This window comes from Centropristis striata, chromosome 15 (assembly GCF_030273125.1).
Source record: "Centropristis striata isolate RG_2023a ecotype Rhode Island chromosome 15, C.striata_1.0, whole genome shotgun sequence".
Lineage (NCBI taxonomy): Eukaryota > Metazoa > Chordata > Actinopteri > Perciformes > Serranidae > Centropristis > Centropristis striata.
Genome location: NC_081531.1, coordinates 28342271 through 28364308, shown reverse-complemented (window position 1 = coordinate 28364308; position 22038 = coordinate 28342271). Strand labels below are relative to the sequence as shown.

General features: G+C 39.8%; 1 protein-coding gene across 3 annotated transcripts in view; it reads left to right on the top strand.

Moving 5' to 3' along the window:
* The window catches only part of LOC131986316 (rho guanine nucleotide exchange factor TIAM1-like), a 65186-nt gene extending 45306 nt beyond the window's left edge, over nucleotides 1–19880 (top strand). For 2 of the 3 annotated variants that reach the window (XM_059351203.1, XM_059351204.1), the window contains 12 exons: nucleotides 7969–8193; nucleotides 8549–8617; nucleotides 8704–8829; nucleotides 9369–9477; nucleotides 10335–10514; nucleotides 10659–10777; nucleotides 10876–10984; nucleotides 12603–12661; nucleotides 13033–13129; nucleotides 14321–14408; nucleotides 15312–15484; nucleotides 17420–19880. In XM_059351203.1, coding sequence (XP_059207186.1) covers nucleotides 7969–8193; nucleotides 8549–8617; nucleotides 8704–8829; nucleotides 9369–9477; nucleotides 10335–10514; nucleotides 10659–10777; nucleotides 10876–10984; nucleotides 12603–12661; nucleotides 13033–13129; nucleotides 14321–14408; nucleotides 15312–15484; nucleotides 17420–18087 — 2022 coding nt within the window. In that variant the 3' untranslated portion in view covers nucleotides 18088–19880. Of the gene's footprint in view, nucleotides 1–3615; nucleotides 4044–7968; nucleotides 8194–8548; nucleotides 8618–8703; nucleotides 8830–9368; nucleotides 9478–10334; nucleotides 10515–10658; nucleotides 10778–10875; nucleotides 10985–12602; nucleotides 12662–13032; nucleotides 13130–14320; nucleotides 14409–15311; nucleotides 15485–17419 lie in introns of those variants that run through there. The other variant, XM_059351205.1, reaches the window with a different exon arrangement.
* Nucleotides 19881–22038: the final 2158 nt, after the last annotated feature.

Sequence of the window (22038 nt, the reverse complement as noted above, 5' to 3'; positions counted from 1 at the left end):
CTTCCTTGCCTACATGATTAATTGTATTTTGTCTCCCTTATTGAGAGCAACAATGTGACCATGTCCTGTGTCAGACATGACAGCTCTGTGTCCTTTCTGATCATCTTGTCTCATTATCTTTGTTTTTCTTCTTTTCTCTTGTCCTTCTAGTTTCCTTGTGACTTCCTGTCCTTGTTTACCCTCCTCCTTCTCAGTAACCCCCTACTGCTCCTTACCATAAACAACATGAGGCCGCTGTTGTCTCTCACACAGCTCGGCTCCATTAGCTCTTCATCTAACTGTGGGCTCTGACCTGAGCCTGAAGCACTTGGAAGCTTCCTTTTTATCAACAAATAGAATCCAAATTTACCACAAAATCCCTGGGAACATCCAAAATCATGTTATTTATCTTGAAAATGTGGGTTGCTCATTTTGATCACGGTTCTGTTTCCCTGCTCTCCTCTTTGGAAAGCCTCCAAAGTGCTGAAGACTGTGTCTTACCTCATTTCACCCACCGCCTGCGGTCACATGGTGGCAAGACGGAGGAAAAAGAGGCAAAGTGGGACAATTTTAATTATCCCCACATTCTAATTACTTCATTCTCCACAGTGTTTCACATCATTTAGTGGAGATAAATGAGTGTCTGGCTAGCCGGAGGAAACAGGGAGGTTCATTATTTTAGACAAAGCACCGAGACACCTCCCCAATATGATAAACCAACTGGGGTATAAAAACGGTGATTGCTTAGGATAACAGCGATAATAGAGATGACGGTGATTCGCTAGTGTTCTCCAAGGTGTAGTCAGCCTCGCTGACAAGTGCTAGTTATAATTTACAAAGCTCTATCAGTTTGGCTTTAGGGGTATTTGAAATGGGAAATGCATTATTCAGTGCGTGAGGGGTAGGAGGGGAGGCAGTTTTCATCAAGATTTGTTTTGATTGACTCCTGATGGCATAATTCAGTTAAAATAGCTTCTTGTATGTAGTGCATTTGTTTAATGATGTTAAGGAGTACTAAGAATTCTTAAATTAGGTGTCCTTAGGCTTAAAGGGGACATATTATGTAAAGCTCCCTTTTTCAGTGCTTGTGCACATATATTTGGGTATCTGAAGTGCCTACCAATCTACAAACTGTGAAATGAGACAAGAGGGTCCGTTTTTTGTGGGCTGTCAATTTATATTGATGTTTCGATTCAGTGATCAATACAATATTTTTAAGCTATGCCTTTTATTTTGAAATTCAACCTTTATGTCCTTGTCATTAAAAGGTTAGAATTATTTTAATTTAAATGTCAGGCAAATTGTACGTTTTTTAAATGTAACTGACAGTGAGAAATGAGAATATGATATGGTCTCATATTGATCACAGGCCCCTGAATTGAATCAATGCCCTTTTGTTGCCCAAAGAATCAATGTATTATTGTATCGTACTTTTGCAAATGTGTGCTATATTTTACTCATACATAGATAGGGTGCTTAAAGAGACATGTGCCAAATGGGGTGTTTCAGATAGAGGGTAAAGACAGGTATAGTCAGATTGTATGAGTTTTTTAACACTAAATCTTGTCAACGTGTTCTGGGATCCTACTTAAACATAAGTATGAATCTGAAAATGAACATATGTCCCCTTTACTTTCCTCTTCTCACTGCCTTCTGATTATTAGGCTTTGCAGCTTTGTCCCAGTTGTTTCTGTCATCTCTCCGTCTTCCACTAGAGGGAGCACTCTGCTGATTCATGAAGCCTACAAGACCACAATGTGTTTAGCACAAGCAAGACCATATTAATTTGAAAATGAATTAAGTAGGATTATGATTATTGATAGGAATATTTCCGTAATAAGCCATTCAGAGATTTTATTCTAGATTTTATGCCAGTAATATGTGATCACATAGCCTACAATTCAGATCAAATTAAATGTGAAAACTGAATTTTCTTATGTTCTGGTATTAATGCCAGGTAGTAACAACTGTTCTGCTGCTTCACACTCATAAATTCCCAGAGTCGGAGGAGGAATCTTGCAGTCTCCAAACTTACTGCCTCAAATGTTCATGCATAGATTTGTGAAGACGCATGTCATAACATAATCATCCTTTCACTTCAGATTAAATGATTAAAGTCTCGCTGTCATGGCATATATCCTATCATTCCTCGTAGGGATTTATGGATTTGCATGTTTCACTGATGAAACTGAACTTCAAGACTCTCCCGCCCTCGCCTCCCCCCCTCTGTGTTCACTGACACTGACATGTACATGCCTGCTCTGGAGTGCATGTCAGGAAAACTGCAATACTTATACATCGTGTATAATGCTATTTCACCACTTATAACACCAAATGTACAAATGTGTGTGTGATGTGCCAGGTTCTATGGATCTGTGTAATCTCTGTTTATCCTGGCTCTCTCTCTACATGGTTTCAGCTGATGGGTGTGAGAGCAGGTTTGTGCTTGTCTCGATGCTCCTCCCTTGTGCTGCACCTCTGTCTTTCTGTATGTGGTGCATTTTTTTAAAGGGTAAAGATTTGTCTTCGGGTTAGGAAATGAATTTGCTGGACTGACTAGAGAAAAGGTACTGCCGTCGGGGCTCTCTTTACTGCCAATTATTTTCTGTTTTATGTGTTCTCTGCTTAGCTGTTGCCTATGTGTTGCATGTGTGTCAGTCAAACGCTCATTTTGATTTGATTCTTTTTTTATCAGACTTGATCTTCATCATTAAAATAAACACACTTGCACTCGACAGTGCTTCTTTTTTGACAGCAACTATCTTTTAAAGATCTATTTCAACTAAGATTGTGATCGCAGACTTGCAGAAAAGATATCAACAAGTATTCCTGCTTTGAGGAGAAATCATTGACCTTCCACATTCAAACAGCCTTTGCATTCTTCTCTTATCTCCGCTGTCCGGACTGTAAATAATGGTCTTATTCCTGCAAGTATTATGCAACTCTTGCTGCTCAGAAGTGTGCAGCCGGTATGACACGGTGGTGAGCCATCAAGGGCAGTGAATTTCAGGCTTTTAAATGAAAGCAATTATGGTATGAGAACTTGAAGTTCCAGTCAGACCTGGATCGAATATCATTTGTAGAATATACTTCAAGCTGCTTTGACGACCAGGAGGACATGTTTAGCGCATCGGGGCATTTCTTATTTTACTGGGTATGTTTTTATATTTCAAATTGGTGTTCAATCGTGTATTATTGCTTGCTTGAGTTGATGCTTGGGACATTTCAGGGACTCATTTCATCGTAATATTTACCTTGCTGTCCTTTCTCAAGTGTGGTGACATCAGTCTCTCTGAGTTGGAGAGCGAGAGAGAGAGAGAGAGAGAGAGAGATATGCCTGTTGTATTTTCGGGCTGGTCTTGTATTCCTGTGTTTGGCTATCACCACCCACTGCTTCCTCACCTCCCCTTCCTCCCCTCCCTCCTTTCTCCTCCCCTCTTTTCTTCCATCCCTCATGAGGATGTGATGTTTGATCTTATTCAATGTTCTATTCTCCGTGACTGCTGCTGCTGCTGCTGCTGCTGCTCTCTAACACCTGGACAGAAGTGAGATAGGCAATAAGGACAGAGAGAAAAGAAGAGAGGAAGAGTGGAAACACAGGAGATGACAGGAGAGCATGTAGAGGCAGTCGGGGGATTGAGACAGAGAGACTGATTGGATTGACGATTTAGGATAAGGACCCCATGAGAGCGCTGTTGTTTATTGCAATCTGTTCTATTCAGTCTGTGTTTTGACCTATTTAGGTTTAGCTGCGACAGCAATGATTATGCCAGCAGCAGTGTAAGTGTTGAGTAGCAGGTATTTACACTTTTGATCAGTTTTGCTGGACGCGTTTAAGAGCTATACATCCTGCAGAGTTTATCAGTCATACATTTTGGAGGAAGATGCTTTAAAAACAAATCGCTGTGGCACGGAGGAATGGAAGCTACCTGGTCTAGAAAAGCAGGACACCTGACTTCTCGTTGAACTCTCGTTGAACTCTTTGACCTGCCAACATGTCGGCTTTTAGAAGAAACAGGAACTCCAGACACTCGACCGAATCCATCTATGATATGTTACAGCTGGTGAGCCGTGCAGTCTCATATATGTGTGTCTGAGTGTGTGTTTGTTTGTGTGTGTTTGTTTGTGTGTGTGTGTGTGTGTGTGTGTTTGTGTTTGTGTGTGTGATCCCTTGTGTTGTGGATATGATGCTGCAGAGATCAGTGATTATGTGATGCTGTCAGCGTTTCCGAGGTTAGAGGTTCAATCCCGAGTGGGAACAAATAATGTAAGATTAGACGTTGTGGTTGCATAAACTACAGTGTTCGGACATCATTTTTTATTTTTAATGGAATGAATAAATTCATTCTGTCATTAAATAAGCATCTCTGTGCTGCAAATCTAAAAATCGGCATATATTATCAGTGATTAGGAAATGTACAATGCAATAATGATACTTGAGCATTTATTTTGAATGTAACCTTTTTTAAAAGGGCAGTAAACAACACTTTTTTTCTATGTAAAGATGAAGTGGAGTTATGGTGTCCTGGCCAGAGAATGGAAGTTACGCTCCCTCTGTGTGTGTTTTAATCCGAACAAACAACAACAAATTGTTGCGGTAGTCTGTCCAATTAAACGTGCATGTAAGTGTGTCCGAGTCCCGGTTGCATTGCTTTCACATGGCAGTTATCGCTGATTGCACCTTCCCAACCCATGGCCTTTCCTCTGTCTCCACTGTAAGCGTTGGCCTTAGCACAGTTCATTGTTGCTCATTAGCTGCTAGCCAGCGGCTCGGCCACCGCCATGTTGAGAGCCATGTGCAGTCAATCGATATGCTCTGAATTCAGCCAGTTTAAATCAAAAAGTCTAATTATGGACATGTGTATCAAAATGTTATGTGTTATTATGTTTATGCAGATTAGAAAGTTTTTCATAGTCACTCTTCAATTCTTAATTAGTCGTGGTGGAAAAGAATTATGCATCTCCATCTCCTGCTGTCATCTGTCTCTGTTGCTGCTCCATCTGTCACTTGGCTGTCACTAATTCCTCTGGCTGTCAAGGGCGAGACCTCACTTACAAGTGGCAAGAATGTCAATGTCACTGCTCTGTTTTTGTGTGTATAGAAATTGTGTGTCTATATGTCTGTTAACCCTTAATAGGGCACTCATTAAAATACTTGCAAATTCCAAATTTCAACCCTAGAGAATATTGGAGGACATTACATACAGACAGAATGTGTTAAAAAAAGAAAACATACGGACCTGGGGGTGGGGGGTAATGTTTTGAGATAAAAGTTTTCGAGAATGCGCAGATTTAGAAGATTTAAAGTGGTGACTCTGCGAGAAAAAGGTTGCTTTTTTCACTATTTTCTTGTAAATCTGTGACTTTTTTGCGCAGATTTGCCACTTTAAATCTCTTAAATCTGCGACTTTTTTCTTGTAGATTTGCTACTTTAATCTAGTAAATTTGCAGCTTTTTTTCTCAAAATATTACACCCCCCCTTTTATTTTTATTCATACTTGGCCCTAATATGCCGTCATAGTTCTCCTCGTACAAGTCATTGAAGAATAACCCTGTTTGTACGACTGTTTCTTGCAGATTTTTTTACATTGGAGGTCAAGGTTGATAAAGTTAATATTATTATATTATTATCATACTGATTGGTCAAATGTCATGGTGTCACTGTCTGCGACGTAGCCTGATCTTTGCTGATTAGCTGGAAGAAATCTATGTGGTTCTACGACCTCACAGAGAGACGTGGGGACCCCATTTTGGATATCCCCTGAAGTTACCAAATACGGTTCTTTGCCCGATAAAGGGTTAAAGTAAGACCAGTTTAGGGGAGTTTTAAGTTGTCCACAATGCAGATACTTTGGCTGTTCTTACAGGCTAACTCTCTGTTCTCAATGCTATGTGAACGACCTGGATGTTAGTAAGGATTAAATCAGATATGAAAAGCTGAATTATTTTACTTACATCACATGCTTTCTATTTATTTTTGTAGTAGTTGCTGTGGTTTCCTTCTAGTGACCTTAAGAAACTTGATGGGATGAATCTCAGTGTCAGCATGTCTATCTGTCGCAGTGTGTGTGTGTGTGTGTGTGTGTGTGTAACACGCTCTGTTGCGAAACTGGTTTGAATACCACGATGGAAAATTGTGTTTGTCATCGCTGCAGCCCAACAGGAGACAAGCCATGGAATCAGCAAAGACAAGCCATGTCCCCCAGCTGCCTGTAGAAACACACAAGCAGGCACAGTGTGTTATTACAGATTACAACAATAAACACTTTCACTGACCCCTATACAGATGAGGGATGCTTGTGTGACATACATTTGCAAAAGTACCCATATTATGAATAACACTGATTGCTGCAAGATTGGATTGAACGTGGTTAAAACCTGATTGCTGCAGCTTTTGGTTTTCTGCAGATATAAATTTTGGCTTGCATCACCTGATCAGCTGTACATAACAGATTCCCACTGCAATGACTCACATATATGTGGTGGTTTCATTGTGCTTGTTTATATGAGTCTTAAATGTCTCACAAGAAAGGAAATATATTTAAATATCACTGCCTTATGAAACACCACCTTCTCATTCCTTAAAAGGTTTATGTTATGAAAGCTTACAGTACAATTAGGGGGAGTTTTGTTTAGGCGAGCATTAGGTGTTGGCGTTAGTCTGAGACAGGAGTTACACTAAATGAGACATGGAGAATGAATCCCCTACAATTAGTGTTCAGTGTGTGGGCTAAGTCATTCAACCCCCCTCCTACATTTCAAGAAGATTCTTTTTTCTAATTGTCTCTTTAATTTACTTGTCCTGCTGAGTAGAGACAGTGTAGAAATGTGAATGTACATCTCGCTTTTATCTCCCAACAGACCTCACAGTCCTCGCAACAGCCTGTCTAGACTTGGCCCGCAAACTATCCATGAAACCACAGATTTACCAATGTTTCATATTATTCCAGATAGTGGAATTTGTCATCATAAGAAGTAAATCAAAAAGATAAATGGGACTAGTAGGACTATTGCTAGATTACTCTTGGTATATTTCAGATTTCCCTTGACTCATCCAGCCTCTCACTTTTCATGATGCTCCTATGTCACTTTCTCCATTGTTGTCTTTCTCCAATGCCTACACAGTACACACTGTTCATTCACCCTCACAGCCTTGGAAAAATGAAAGAAACTGTTTAACGTGGGCTGAACTTTGTGATCCTAACTACGGGATAAATGTTCCTGCGTGGGTTTCAGTTTGTCCTTCTTAAACTGCATGTCCGTACAGGAGATGATGCATCCAGAACCTGTTGAACCTCCCTTTGCTAAGCCTCGTACTGAAAAGGAGTGTGTGACTTTTTCGTTTTAAGAGTGGCAGCAATATAAACTTTGGTCTGTATAGACAGAGAAATGCACAGGGCAACAGCCCCCTGTTTAGTTTTTCTTAAACATTAGGACGACTACTGTGCTAATTTGGCCAGGCAGGTCTGCTCATGCTTGGTATTTTAGATACCGGGGACGTAGGTGTGTTGTTATGGCAGGTTTTTGCAAGAATGTACTGTATGTTTTGTTGTTGGTGCATACTTCCCAGTTTGCTGTATGTATCTGTGCATGAACATTATAAATTTGTGATGTGTGTCCACTAACTGTTTGTCGACACAATATTTAAACTCGGCCCCCCCTCGCTGGCTCAGCAAAAGTGAAAGCAAACCCCAGAGTCACTCTCATTTGGAGCAAGCTTGCCTTGCTTTATTAGCATTTTTATCGTGGCTGCTGTTCGTCCCCAAAGGGCAAAAACATCCTGAACGTAAACAATGAAAAGAGACAAAACAGACAACAGGGCAGGGTCTCTGCAGACAAAGACAATGCCACACTTTTCTAGTGAGTCATAAGTGATGAATTTAACATGGAAAAAATGCACAATTAGCAGCCCGCTGTGACACAAAATGACCCTTTAAAAATCGCACAAATGCATAACATATAACCTGTTTTCCATCTCTTTTTGTGCAGAGCACAGAGCAGGTGACTGCTTTCTGCCGCAGTCTCCATGACATGAATCCCCTGGAGTGCCCTATGTCATCCTCCTCATCGTCGTCTTCGTCATCCCTCTCCCCGAGCCCTGTGTCAGCTTTTCCGCCCACGGGAGGCCCCGCCACCCAGAGACAGCTCTCCCATGCAGATAAACTCCGCAAGGTCATCAATGAACTGGTAGAGACGGAAAAGACTTACGTCAAAGTGAGTACAAGTTTTCCTGGAGGGTTTATGACATTCTTTACCACACAAATCGCTACCTAGTGAGTCATATCTGTATTTGTTTGATGAAAATGAACACACAATCTCATACTGGCCTAGTACAATGATGTTGCTGGGAGTGTCATGATGATCGTAATAGGTGTGCAGAGTGTTTTCATGTCCTGGTGGGTAGTGTTCATACCTGTGCGAGCTGCTTTCTTTCTGTTATTTGAAATCCTCAGTAATGACTCCACATTAAGCAGCCTTCCGATAAACAGACGCCCACGCGTGTCCTTCCTCATTCCTCCTTGATCATCTGAAAACATGCTCATCTTGTTCATAATCTTTGTCATTGCAGGACCTGAGCTGCCTAATAGAGTGCTACCTGACACCTTTGCAGAAAGAGAGCTTCCTTACACAGGATGAGGTACTTTGTGAATATACATAACCTGAAACATTAAGCGCACTTTGAAGCAGTAGCAGTGTAAAAATGATGCTCTGTGTTTGTTGTAGCTGGATGTTTTGTTTGGAAACCTCGGGGAGATGGTGGAGTTCCAAGTGGAGTTCCTCCGGACGCTGGAAGATGGAATCAGACTGGTGCCAGATCTGGAGAGACTGGAAAGGGTGGAGCAGTTTAAGGTGCAGGGAAAAGCTGATCTTTTGAACTCTATGCATCATTCAGTTTCTAATCTGCTAATAATTCTGTTGCACTTGAGAGTTTAGATGTTGTGACATTTAATGGGATGCTGACCCCTTAAAAGTTCCTTTATACACAACCAAATGCTAGGTAGATAGGCATTGCTACAACACAATCCTGTTTCTAAGGTCTCTGTAGTAGCCATGTGTCAATCAAAAGATGGCCACGCCCTAAAGCATACCCTGCTTCGTTGTCTATTTTATTCTAAATGGGACTTTAGTTCATAAAACATCAAACAAGTGATTGAGACCATAAAATAATTAGCTAATTTTTTGCATAAATCAGGTATGAACTCGGGTCATTTTCTCATAGACTTCTATACACTCAGACCTTTTTGTAGCCAATTGACTAGCCCCTGCTGGCCATTAGAAAGAATGCAGATTTAAGGCAGTTTTGCATTGGCTTTACTTTTCAGTTGAGAAGCTTGTCCTTTGGTTGTATTTCAGTAGTGATAGCATGACTTGCTTGTTTGTTTCCACAGAAAGTGCTTTTCTCTTTGGGTGGTTCCTTCCTGTATTATGCCGATCGCTTCAAGATCTACAGCGCCTTCTGTGCCAGCCACACCAAGGTGCCAAAGGTCCTGGCTAAAGGTAAAAACACACACATACTTTACTGGCATCAAGTGCAGAGCCACCACATGCCCGTCTGAGAGTTGCCAGGAGTTAGTTGCTCTCTAGCATCTCTACAGGGTCATCACATGGGAACTGTTCAGAATTTTAGGTTTTTGATTACAACCATATGTAGAATTTTGTATTTCATAGCATGAAATCACACTCAAGCCTGTGACCTTGTGGAGAGACTCAAAATAATCTACTTATTTTTGTTCAAAGAGAACACCCCATTTAGCATGCAGCTAAGTGATTAAAAAAGTCATGTTTTATACAAATACATTTGAAAACTTCATTTAAAATTGTCTCCCCCATGTTTTTGAGTGCTTGACAAAGGTTTTGAAAAAAAAATAGCACAGATGTTTTTAAAGAAAAACATAGGACATATGTGAGAAAATAACTATAGTTTAATAGAAAATGGCTTAAATATAAAAATTGTATTTTTAATTTAAGTTTATTTTGCTTTGTGCTTCTAAGTACTGGCTGTCTACTGTCTCTGCCTCATTTTCCCCTTTAGATATTGGGACCCAAACTGTTTTTATGGAATGACTCTCTAGCTCTCTAGCAGTTGTATAAGAAGAAAGTTGTTTTATTCACATGCCCTGCAGTCCAGAGAGTGATCTGCAACTAATATGAGCACACAGTGAGGCATAAACTTGAGACATGTGTGAGTTAAAAGGTTTAAAAGTACAGTTAAATTCTGCATTTACTGCCGTGGTTGCTGCCCTGACAGACACTTTAATGCTCACCTGTTTTTAGAATTTCCATCTTAAGATCTCTTTGTAGTTTCTTTGCCAACTGTACTAAATGAAAGAATGCTCATATTTCTATTCTTCCAGCAAAGACGGATCCGGATTTTAAGGCTTTCCTGGCTGAGAGAAACCCCAGACAGCAACATTCCTCCACCCTGGAGTCTTACCTGATCAAACCCATCCAGAGGGTCCTGAAGTACCCGCTGCTGCTGAAGGAGCTCTACTCCCTCACTGACCCTGACAGTGAGGAACACTATCACCTGGATGGTAAGTCTTTTATTTTTTGATGTTGCACTAAACTTCTGTGAATCTGTACAGCATCTGCACCAGACCCATCAAATTAAAATTCATGAGGACACATGAAATTATGGTAATGAGGACTCTGAGATGATGAATGTTTGTCCCATTTAGTTGCAATGAAGGCCATGAACAAAGTTGCGAGTCACATCAATGAGATGCAAAAGCTTCATGAGGAGTACGGAGCTGTTTTTGACCAGCTCATCAACGAACAAACCGCAGATAAAAAAGAGGTAAACATGATAATCCCCATTTTATTCCTTCATGAATCTAGAAGATTATCCAAAATTTAAATTGTACAATCTGTTTTAATGACCTCTATTTATCTCAGGTGGCTGACCTCTCCATGGGGGATCTTTTGCTACATTCTACTGTAATGTGGATCAACCCTCCAGCATCTTTGGTCAAGAGCAAAAAGGACCCTGATTTGGCTGCTTTTGGTGAGGTTTAATGTGGATTATAGATTATATTGTGGAATTGATTATACCTTGCTACGGTCTGTCCATATATTGAGTCCCAGAATGTTGGGATGTGGTGTAAAAGATAAATAAATCAAAATGCATCAAATTCAGAATGAGTGTTAACAAAAACCCAGTGTCAGCATCATATACTGTATATTGTCTTTATATTGTTTCAATTGAATGTAGTTTTCAAAGGACTTGCAAATCATTGCGTTTTTTTATGTTTTTGCAGTGGCGTAACTTTTTTGGAATCTGTATTTTAGGAATATCTTAGATGTATTTGTTTATTTTATTTAGAAAGCTTTTAAAATGCAAAAAAGGTGTCTAAAAACAAGATAAAAACACTAAATCTGAGGGAAATTATCTTTCTGCATGGACAGATAATTTCACTTGACAACTTGATTAGGATTGTTAAATCTAGAAATAAGCATGTTGAACATAAGAAATTAACTCTTAAAACAAGATAAATTATCCAACATTTCTAAATCTAAGTTGTTTTTTTAATCTTGGTAAGAAACAAATAGTTTGCAGTGTACATAGTGCCAGTGGACTGAAACTATTCTTAATGGATTCAAAACATTTTTTAGATTCACTTATACTAATATATCTATATATACTATATCCAATGCAATCTTAGTCAACAGGCTTGGAGCAAATCCTAGTACATAATAATTATAAACCAAAGACGGATTTATTGCATTAGGTTTGGTTGCATTGCAGCTTATAAACTGTCCATTTTTAATTCAATAGTTTTCACCGTCTTAATGTTCAAGTCAAACTCTTTAATATGAATATGTGCCTTTTTGTATCATTATGCCAAGGACTGGTCAAAATGTTATATAACTTTGAAAATCCTGTTACATCGGCAGGATTTAAAATGGACAGCTGATCTGTGAAGTGCTCATCCCCATGTATTAAATACTATAACAGTGTGTCATTTTCTATGTTTTCAGTTCATAGAAAATATTTTCTGTATGTACAGTAGATGTGGAGTGACTTTTTCTCAGCAACCAAAGATCAATGCTTCTTTACAGCTACTGTTCTGTGCTCTGGAGAAACGCTACATACTGTATCTTAACACTTGCAGGGAAACAGCACTTTACAGCGTCCCACATAATACTCTCATGCATAGTGTGACTCTGGGTGCTACTTCAGATGGTGAAGAAATAGACTTGGTAAAAGGAAAAGCCAGTCGGGCATATAACACAGGGGATCTATTTTTTCACTTTTCACATGCAGTGCAGCATGTTATACTTATATTAATGGGATCTTATGGCGTTCTCACACATACAGAAGTGCCATGTGTCTTTAAAATTGTACTCAGTTCAGACACTTTTGGCAATAAATATTACATCTAGATGAAAAAAGGGCTTTTTCAGCCAAGGTGATGGAAACAGAGAGTGGTTGCTTTGTGCATGCAATGTCGTGACTTTGGTCCATTTTCATGCCAGTAGTTTGAGGCTATTTTTCCTTTAAAAGATGTGACTAAAGGCCACCACTGACATGCAGATTCAAGCTGTCACTGCAGTAAATGGTGTAATGAAATGTCTTTTGAGTCTCCCTTAATGGTTTCCATCTCTCCCTTGCCCTCATTTAGTGTTCAAAACGGCAGTTGTATTTGTGTACAAAGACAGCTCCAAGCACAGGAAAAAAATCGTAAGTACTGTTTTTCCCATTTTCTGTTGATTAAACCAGTCAGAGAAACACTTTGTTGTAGGATGTATTGTGTGGAGTGAGACACTGGGCTTCCTCTGAAGTGCTTTTTTCAAATTGCTCTTTTTTTGTTTTGGATGGCACAGAGGAATTAAGACTAATTTCTTTCATCATGAGACAATATACTTTAGCAATTAAATGTTTTTTGGGGGGAGAATTGAATAGACTGGAAAGACTTTATATGCACACTTCTACTGTTCCCCTTGTACAGTGGATCTTTGTGTCTCTTTAACCACCCTGCTGTCATTGCACTCTTGTGCTCTCTGCTGTCATGTTGATGTATTGCAGTGATGATTTTTTTCTGTCTTTTTCAGGGTGCATCTCATCGTGCGTCTGTGAGTGATGACAAAGACCCTTTCCGTTTCCGTCACATGATCGCAACAGACTCTCTGCAAGTCCGTGCCCTTGCAAGTAGGTCTATTTAAATACACTAACATGCAGCAAATGTAATTTTCAATCTTGCATCACTACTCCTCCAGGTACTATGAGCCCTTTGAGGACTGGTTTTGGTCTCAGAAACTAGGATTGCTTTTGGGGTAGTTCTAGCTCAGTGAATGGTCAATCTCACACCCCAAACTAGTTATTTTCTCACATTTTCTGTTCCAACCTAGTTGACTCTTACAAAAAAATAACTACATTGATTTATGTATACAAAAAGTAGATGAAGAGTCAAATGTGGATCCTAGCTCACTGGCATACTTTTTAGTTTTAGTTTTCTTGACAAAGAAGCTGCAGCATAATTAGAATAGATGTGACCTGTACGATCCAATTCTGTCAGAAAAACATTTTAATTATCCGGTGTTTAGTCTAAAATATGTGTCGGACAAGAATTGAAATGTTTAAACAAAGCTCTTTGAGGCGCCATGTGGAGACTTTAATTTGTCTTGCCAGGGAAGCATAGATCTCATAATTGATATTGTCAGTCAGCCAGATGTCTCCATAATGAAAGTCTGTTCAGTGGGGAAACTTATGAAGGGAATTTTGATGTTTCCATGTACTCCAAATGATGCTGAATGCATACATAAATGTATTATTCTGTAAGAATACGTGTGTTGAATCTGCACCAAAAGTGATCAAAGTTTACAAATCCTCACAAGGAAGATGTTAGACTTATAATTAGTATTTTGGTCGTGCCTGAACTAGATCTGCTCACCACTTGAAAGTGCACATAAGCCCTAATCATATTGTTCGTTAGGAATGAATGTGTTCTGCATTTTTATTATGTTTTAAGGTCATTTGCATGTGTCTGTCATCTGAACCACAGAGTTTGTGTCTGATGGCTCAATATGTTCAGACAGCAGCTTTAAAGGCTCTGGAGTCCACTCGGTGTTGCTGCTTTTCCTTTCCAACAAAATAAATGATAACTTTTCTAAACATAACAGATGGACACCTATTAGTAGGTCTGCATGCAATCATCCTCACATCTCTGTCCTAAATGAACCTTAAATCACCCTCTGGCAATCCAGCTCAAGTGTTATCGTTTATCTGCCTAATGGCCTGTTGTTAAGGAGAGAGAAATTGATGACGGAAATTAACTAAATGCTTTTATAAATGTAGATCACATCTCTCTAACCTCTCTAACCGTTCTCTTCCTTCTCTTAGACTCTGAGGGCACAGCGGTGTGCGAGATAGTTCACACAAGATCTGAATCTGAAGGAAGACCAGAGAGAACCTTCCAGTTGTGCTGCAGGTGTGAATTTTACCAAAAACCACTATACACAGTAGTGTTCAAAATAATAGCAGTCCAATGTGACTTACCAGATTAATCCAGGTTTTTAGTATATTTTTTATTGCTGTATGGCAAACACGGTACCGGTAGGTGCAGTAGATTCTTGTCTTGGTCTTGAAACCAACAAGACCCAGCATTCGTCATATGCACGCTCTTAAGGCTGTGCAATTGAGCAATTAGTTGAAAGGGTCTATATATATAGCAGTGTCTGCCGTTGACTTTATAAACTCAAAACTATTTTGTACAAACTTTTTTGTTTCTAGGATTTAGCAATCCTGTGAATCACTAAACTAATATTTAGTTGTATGACCACAGTTTTTTATAACTCCTTCTTATTTTGAACACTACTGTACATATTCAAAAGTCCTTCCTCTTGTATGTTATTTTTAAATTCTTGGTGATATGTACTGGTCCTGCCCTAAGGTAGTCTTCTTCTGGACAACCACTTTTGACACTTACACGTATATTGGTGATAAGGAAATTTGCCCTGATCCTTCTATAGCGATATTTGGTAGTGCCTCAGAGAGAAGTCTGTCTACGCTTCAAGTAGAGGCCATAGCACTATTAGCTAGGCACCTAATTCTCCAAATTAAATTATTTTGAAGATGGATTCCCCACTGTGAAGAATACAACATGCCCCCCTATTTTTTATACCTTTTTTTTATTACTTTTTAAAATGTATTTATTTATTTGCAGGTTTCTTTTTCCTCTTTGTTCGTTTGATTGTAGTGTGATATTGTACATGTCAACCGAGCTATGTGTGTGAAGTATGTTAAGTGTGTCTAACAGATAATTTGAAAACCAATCAAAGAAGATTTGAATAATAATACTTTTTAAATACTTGTGTTTTTGTCCAATCTGCAGCTCTCCAGACAGTAAGAAGGACTTCCTGAAAGCAGTCCACTCCATCCTGAGAGAAAAGCAGCGCCGGCAGCTTCTTAAGACAGAGTCTCTGCCGCCCAACCAGCAGTACGTCCCGTTTGGGGGCAAACGTCTGTGTGCCCTCAAAGGGGCGCGGCCCTCCATGAACAGAGCAGGTGATAGTAGTATTCAGTATGACTTCTATTTTAATATGCTGTTGGGATCGAAGGAATAACACATTAAAAGGTTGTCAAAAGTATTGATTCTTTTCTGATAGAATGGCAATATATCACTTAGTTATACATTTGATGGTGTTTAAACTACTGGAGCAATTAAAAAAACATATCTATAATAAAATAATAATACATCCAATTTATATGGCACTTTTTAGATGCGCTTAACAGCATCAACAAAACAAAAAGACCAGTATAGATAGTCTATAACAAGGGAGAAGAAGAAGAGGGGAATTTTGAAGAATTTCTTAGAGGTGGAGAGTGAGGTGGAGATGGATTTTGAGAGTGAGTCAGAGGGTGGAAGTGGCAATGGAGAGGGCCCTGTTCCCCCAGTGGCACTGTAGGGGGAGAATGTGCCAGTGGAGGAGCTCAGACAGGTAGGGGGGAGCCAGGTTGTGGAAGGCTTTCTAAGTGGAGCCAGTGGAGGAGATGAAGGGTGGGGTGATGTAGTCGAGGGAGCGGGTATTTAGACGAGCAGCAGTTTTAGATATATTGTCATTTCTTGATATGTATTGGATCAGGGGTAGCCAATACAGTTCACCTGGTTGCCCACAGGGACCATATGAGTTGCCTGCAAGGCATGTTCTAAAAATAGCACTCTTTAAAATTAAGGTCCATCCAAAAATTGTATTAAGTTGTGCTACTGTCCTTTTTGAATAATAACACTTGATGTAGATTTGAAAATGACAATATTGAATATAACATTTTCAAAACAAAAATGTTTAATGTATACATGAACTCTGACCTTGTCTGGGGTCAAAGTTCAATATCGTGCGCAAGACAAACCTCCATCTTACTCTGCTGAGACGAGCTAGCGGGTGCAGCTACGATGTGGAGCTAATTGCTGTTTTAACCCCCCAAAATAAAGAATAACATGGCAGAGAAGTGAAAGAAAAATTAACATTTTCACAATGATTGGGAGGAAGAGTTCATTTTTTACGACAGTTTGAGAAAAGTGTGTATGTCTCATTTGCGGGGCAACTGTGGCGGCGTCAAAGCAGCACAATGTGGAGAGACACTTCAGTACAAAAAAGCTTCCAAGCTAACTATCCACCTGGCATTGCACTATGGGCAGAAAAAGCATGTGAGTTAAAGGCAGCTTTGGGCAAACAGCAGTTGATTTTTTAAGAAGGTAGGTGAAGAAGTAACAAAAAGCAACTGAAGCTTGATTTAGAGCGGTAAACTTTTTGATGAAGAGTAGGAAAGTGTTTTCGGACGGGGAGGTCTTGAAAGAAGCTATGATGATAATTTGAAAACACTGTGTTCATAGACGAGAAGTTTGTATCAAACAAGTAGCCCTTCGTATTACTCAGTACCCTTGCAGTAGCTCACGGTTACAAAAAGGTTGTAGACGACAGTAGTCGAGTCTGGAAGTGATGAAAGCATGGGTAAGGGTCTCAGCAGCTGAAAAGCAGAGGGATGGACGGAGGCAGGCAATGTTTCTGAGGTGGAAAAAGGCTGTCTTAGTGATGTGTTGGTCAAAGAACACCAAGGTTACAGAAGTGAGCATAGTGGAGCGGTCGATGGAGAGAGAGAGAGAGAGAGAAGCTCTGGGTGGATTTGGTGAGAGATTTGGGATGATCGGATATTCAACCCAAGGCAGCGCAGATAAAAGAGTGGGAAAGAAAATCTACTTCAAGTCCTCAACCTGTGGCTCCAGCATACTCTGTAGCCATGAACCAACCTCAAAAAATTATCTTATTTTATGTGACTTTTCTTTCTTTTGGAAAATCTGCACACTTACTGTTGTCTAACAGTAAATGCAACTTTGTGTTGCATTTATATGTGTGAAAAGCGCTATATAAATAAAGTTTGATTTGATTTGAATGTTCATACATAAGATTAACAATATAAATATGTTTTTTCCCATCTGTTTAGCATCAGCTCCATCACGAACGCTGGCCCGCAGAAAGCTGGTGAGGAACCGCTTCACCATCGACACCGACCTGGTTTTCCATGGAAACAACAACAACAGCAACGATTCAGACACCTCCCACCCCTCTTCCTATCCTGCACCTCACCCGTCACTGCCCCAGCATGCCCTCCCTCAATCCCACAAACCTCAAGGTGAGGACACGGACCGTTGGGTGGAGGAGCAGTTCGACCTTGGCTGCTATGAAGACCAGGGCGATGGCATTGACGTGGGCCAGGTGAAGGAGACAGACATTTTAAGCGACGACGACGAGTACTGCAAGTCTGTCCGAGCTGCTTCGGCAGTCCCGGCCGACCTGGAGGGCAGGATGGAGGGACTGGACCTGCAGGACGGAGAGCTGAGGAGTCTCAGCCTTAACAGACGGGTGGAGGCTGGAAGTGAGGTCATGCTGAGCGTGATGCGGGAGGAGGAAGTTGATCGAATAAAGCGTGGTGATGATTTAGGCTCGGGGGACTCCTTCACCTCCTGTCCCCTGTCCCACTGTGCAGCTCCCACTCTTAAGCTGGCCCCCTTAAAGCAGTGTGCCGTGGAGGGGGCCACAAACAAGGACCATGATGTCATCTGGGTGCGGCGGGACGACTTTACTAACGGGTGCAACAGCGACGTCTTCTGATTGGAAATTCTAGAAAATCAGATGAAGAAAGGAGACAAAGGGTGTTTTCTTCCACATGTTACATCAAGAAGTACAAGAAAAAAAGGGGGAGAAATTGGATACAAGCTTTAAATATGTAGAATTTGGAGGTATTTGTGTGTAGAAGGTATTAAACCTCAACCAGTCCTTCCTGTTTCACTACACGACCCTCTTCTTCCCACCTCACCTGCATCTCCCTTGTTCTGACAATCCTAACGTACAGAAGTGAGAAAGAAAAAGTAAAATGTGCTCAGAGACTTCCTGAACCCGAAAGAAAACACGGTCCTCACTGTTTTGGACATACACCCAGGCATTACACACACCTGTGGAAGCGTATGTGAACGTAGACAGCACTGCATGTGCACGCAAGTAAACAAGCAAGTGTGTGTATGTACACTGTTAAGTGCATAAAGTACACAGGAGCACAGACACAGAGACTGTAGGCAGCTACTGTACCGTGCACACTCGTACTGCAGAGACGTCCTCACTGAACTGTGATCTTCTGGCCAAAAATGTCTATTTTTCATCACAGGAATGTGGGTGTTATATTTTTCTGACTCAGAAACTGTGTTTGTATTTTAACACTCAAGGGCTGCGTGTAACTGAACTTCTTCAGGGGCTTTTGGCTTAACGACTGCTGTGTAAGAGATGGTGAGATCCAACTAGCTTTATTGTGCTTTCGTTGTTTTAACTTAATATCAGCTGCACATCGGTGTATAGTCAGGAGTACAATAGAGTGCTGTTAACCTCTTGTATGAAAATGTTTTGAAGCTCACTTTTGTCTCCTAGCATATCCTTTTTAAGAGATAAGTCTACCTATACTTTATTTAATGATTGCCTTTTTACTGTAATTTTTAATGTTTACACCACTCTGCTGCCCAGTGTTACAAACCACCTTTTGTGTGTTTGGTGCCAGAAACAGGCTTGACAGAGCCATCGCTTGTGCCCTTCACATGAATGTCCTGTCTCTAATTTTCTTGCTCAAACAAAATGCCATAGTCATTTTGGTAACTGATGGATTTCATCATTAATATACTTTCCCACCAGAAGCCATGCTTTCTTCATACTCTACATCCTTGTTACATAGCATAAAAACTCCTACAACGATCCTGTTTTACTTGAAGTTTCTTTGTTTTGAACGGAGGTATTCAACAGAGCCATGTTAGTGACTGTACTGTAATTCCACAGAGAAGAGCAATCATGCAGTTGACCTTTCATCCTCCCACCGATTCTGACATCCTCTCTCTCTCCGGCTCCTTTTGATTTTCAACCACAGAGAAGCTGGCTGAGACAGACTTCACATCCATGACATTTTGACATCAATCCCTGCTATATTTCCACTTCACCCCTCTTGCATTTCTTCCGTTATCCACCAGGCTGTGCTGTTTCACTATGTCATCACAACAACATGGCTGAGCTCAACACAGTCTTTCACACCTTAATGGATGTATTGAACATGCACTTAATACCCAACTGTGAAATGGGAAATATGTGAGCTACTCTAATTCAGAGTGTGAGGAGGGTGGAGGGAAATAATACACTTTTGGATGTTCTTATTATTGTCTTTTTATTATGATGCTGGTTTCTTAGATTTTGGCTTTCTGGGTGATGATGCCCGGTAGGGACGTTCAGACTGTGAGGTACAATCACCTGGCTTTGGAGGCTAATTCTGTGAGAACCCCTATGACTCCTCCCTTTGTACTTTTAAAACTGTGTTCGTACATAAAACTGTGGAGTATTATCATTTTTATGTTAAAATAAATTTTCTAAATTTAGTCGTGTGTGTGTGAAAATGGCAATTTTTCTTTTTTTACACATGACCTTTCTCTTCCTTCAACACTGATATAAAGCTTGGTAACCACATTTTCTCCTTCAAAGGGAGACCTATAGCAGTTTTTATTAACATCATAAGCGCTGCACTGAGGTTATTGGAAGATCACTTTCAGTTGATCAAATAAAAATGATTGATGCCAGATGATTTTTGCAGATTCAATTGCAGTCTTAAATTGTATTGTGCTGAATTTTAAAGTATTGCAAAGTATAAAATAAAGGATCAAATCCATTTTTATGGGTAACTAAAAAAATATTCTGAAAGCTGAGGCAGTAAAAACGTTAAATCAAGGTGGAGGCTTGCATTAGTAAAACTGTTGCATGGTATAAAGGCAAAGACATATAATTTCATATTAAATTAGACTTTAATATATACAGTATAGTAAGACAAAATGTCTTTGAGGGCCAATTCACCCAACCAGAAAAACCACAACCACAATACTGTTTGAAGAAAATTTATTTTCATTGTCTATAAAGTTTTAAAATGCATTTAATTTGAAATAGTCCTGTTTCTGAAGCTCTAGTGGACATTTAAATGCATGATATTTAACCAGACACTCTACAGAGAGACCATTCTGCTCAGTATTCATATCAGGCGAGTTTAGTGTTAGGGCTTTTGCCCAAGGACTCCTTCTGGAGAGGCTGGATGGCCATTTTCTGAGTTAATTAAGTTTGTCTATAGGCTGTTTGTCAGAGGTCCAGGTTGAAGTTGGCAGATTTTTTCTGATCACTTGAGCTCCCAGTTTTGAGTGAGTTCACAAACATTGTGATAAATAAAATGTCAGCTCTGACGTAATGCGGATTTTGCTTGAGGAGGGAAAGACTGTTAGATGGCTGGCACCTGAAATCTCTGCCTTTTTCAAATGTCACAATATGACACAACAGCCCAGAGTTAACAAACTACAGAAATCCACAAGTGTTGTCAATAGTTGTCACCAAGCCAAAAAAACAAATCACTTTGTTTATGATACAAAACATGGAAAAAATAATAGTATTCAATCAGTTCTCTATAAAGATGTTTTATGTTCTGCTGAAGGTGGATGTTGAAGCACACTCTTTTACTATTATTATTTAAAATACATTCCCATGTCCTATACTCAATGTTTAAGGATGGGAAGTCATCCAGTGACCCAGTCAGATAAAGACCTTGCTTGTCTGTAGTGAGAGATAATCTGGCATCTGCCCTGTAACCTGAAGATTATTCTCCTCTCATCAGGACCGGTGGAGAGAACCACTGCCAATCCATCTGCTCCTTAATCCAAACCGAATAGAGCCAAACTATCCAGAGATAACCAGAATTAGACCACGGATGCATTCAGTGTAAAAGCTGTTCTATCAAGTTTAAAAAGCACAGATGTCCATTATGTTTGGGAAATAAAGGGGAAAAAATACTTGATTTCATGTATTTCCAGATAGATAGCCATCATTCTTGCTACAAACAATGCAAGTCTTGATTCTAGTTGGAGTAAAATAAAGTCAAAAGAGTGTATTTACATATGCAAAGTATCCCTTTGCCAAATGCGGTTTATTGCCAAGGCTTTCACATGCAAGAAATTTGCTTTGGTGTTTTGGTGCAGAACATGAACAAGAGATTAAAAATGAATCTAACAAAACAGGCAAGTGATGCAAAGATTCAAAAGACCTAAATATAGGCTGCATTCATATAGCAGTTTTCTTTTTACTTTTTTGCAAAAAGTTGCTTTTATAAAGATAGGCATGCTGGCTTGCATACTACAAGATGTGATCGGATGCATTAGGACACCCTGGTATTTTTGGCATAATGCATTTGACATACAGAATATTGGGACAATAAATAAATGATAAAAATGCAAGTTATACAGTTATTAAAACTGATTGTTTTGGGCAGAAATGTGAAAAAAAGTATTTTGCAATAATTCACAGTATGCATATGAAATGCATGTGTAATGTATAATGATACGTCCCTATGTGACATAGACGTCATATGATGACATTAATGAAAGCTTCTGCCAGTCAAATATCTCATCTCTTTCTCTCATTTATGGAGAGTGGATTAACAAAAACATTTAAGTGTCAATTTCCACAATTACTCAACAAGCAGCTACGACCCGTTTTTGTTTTTTC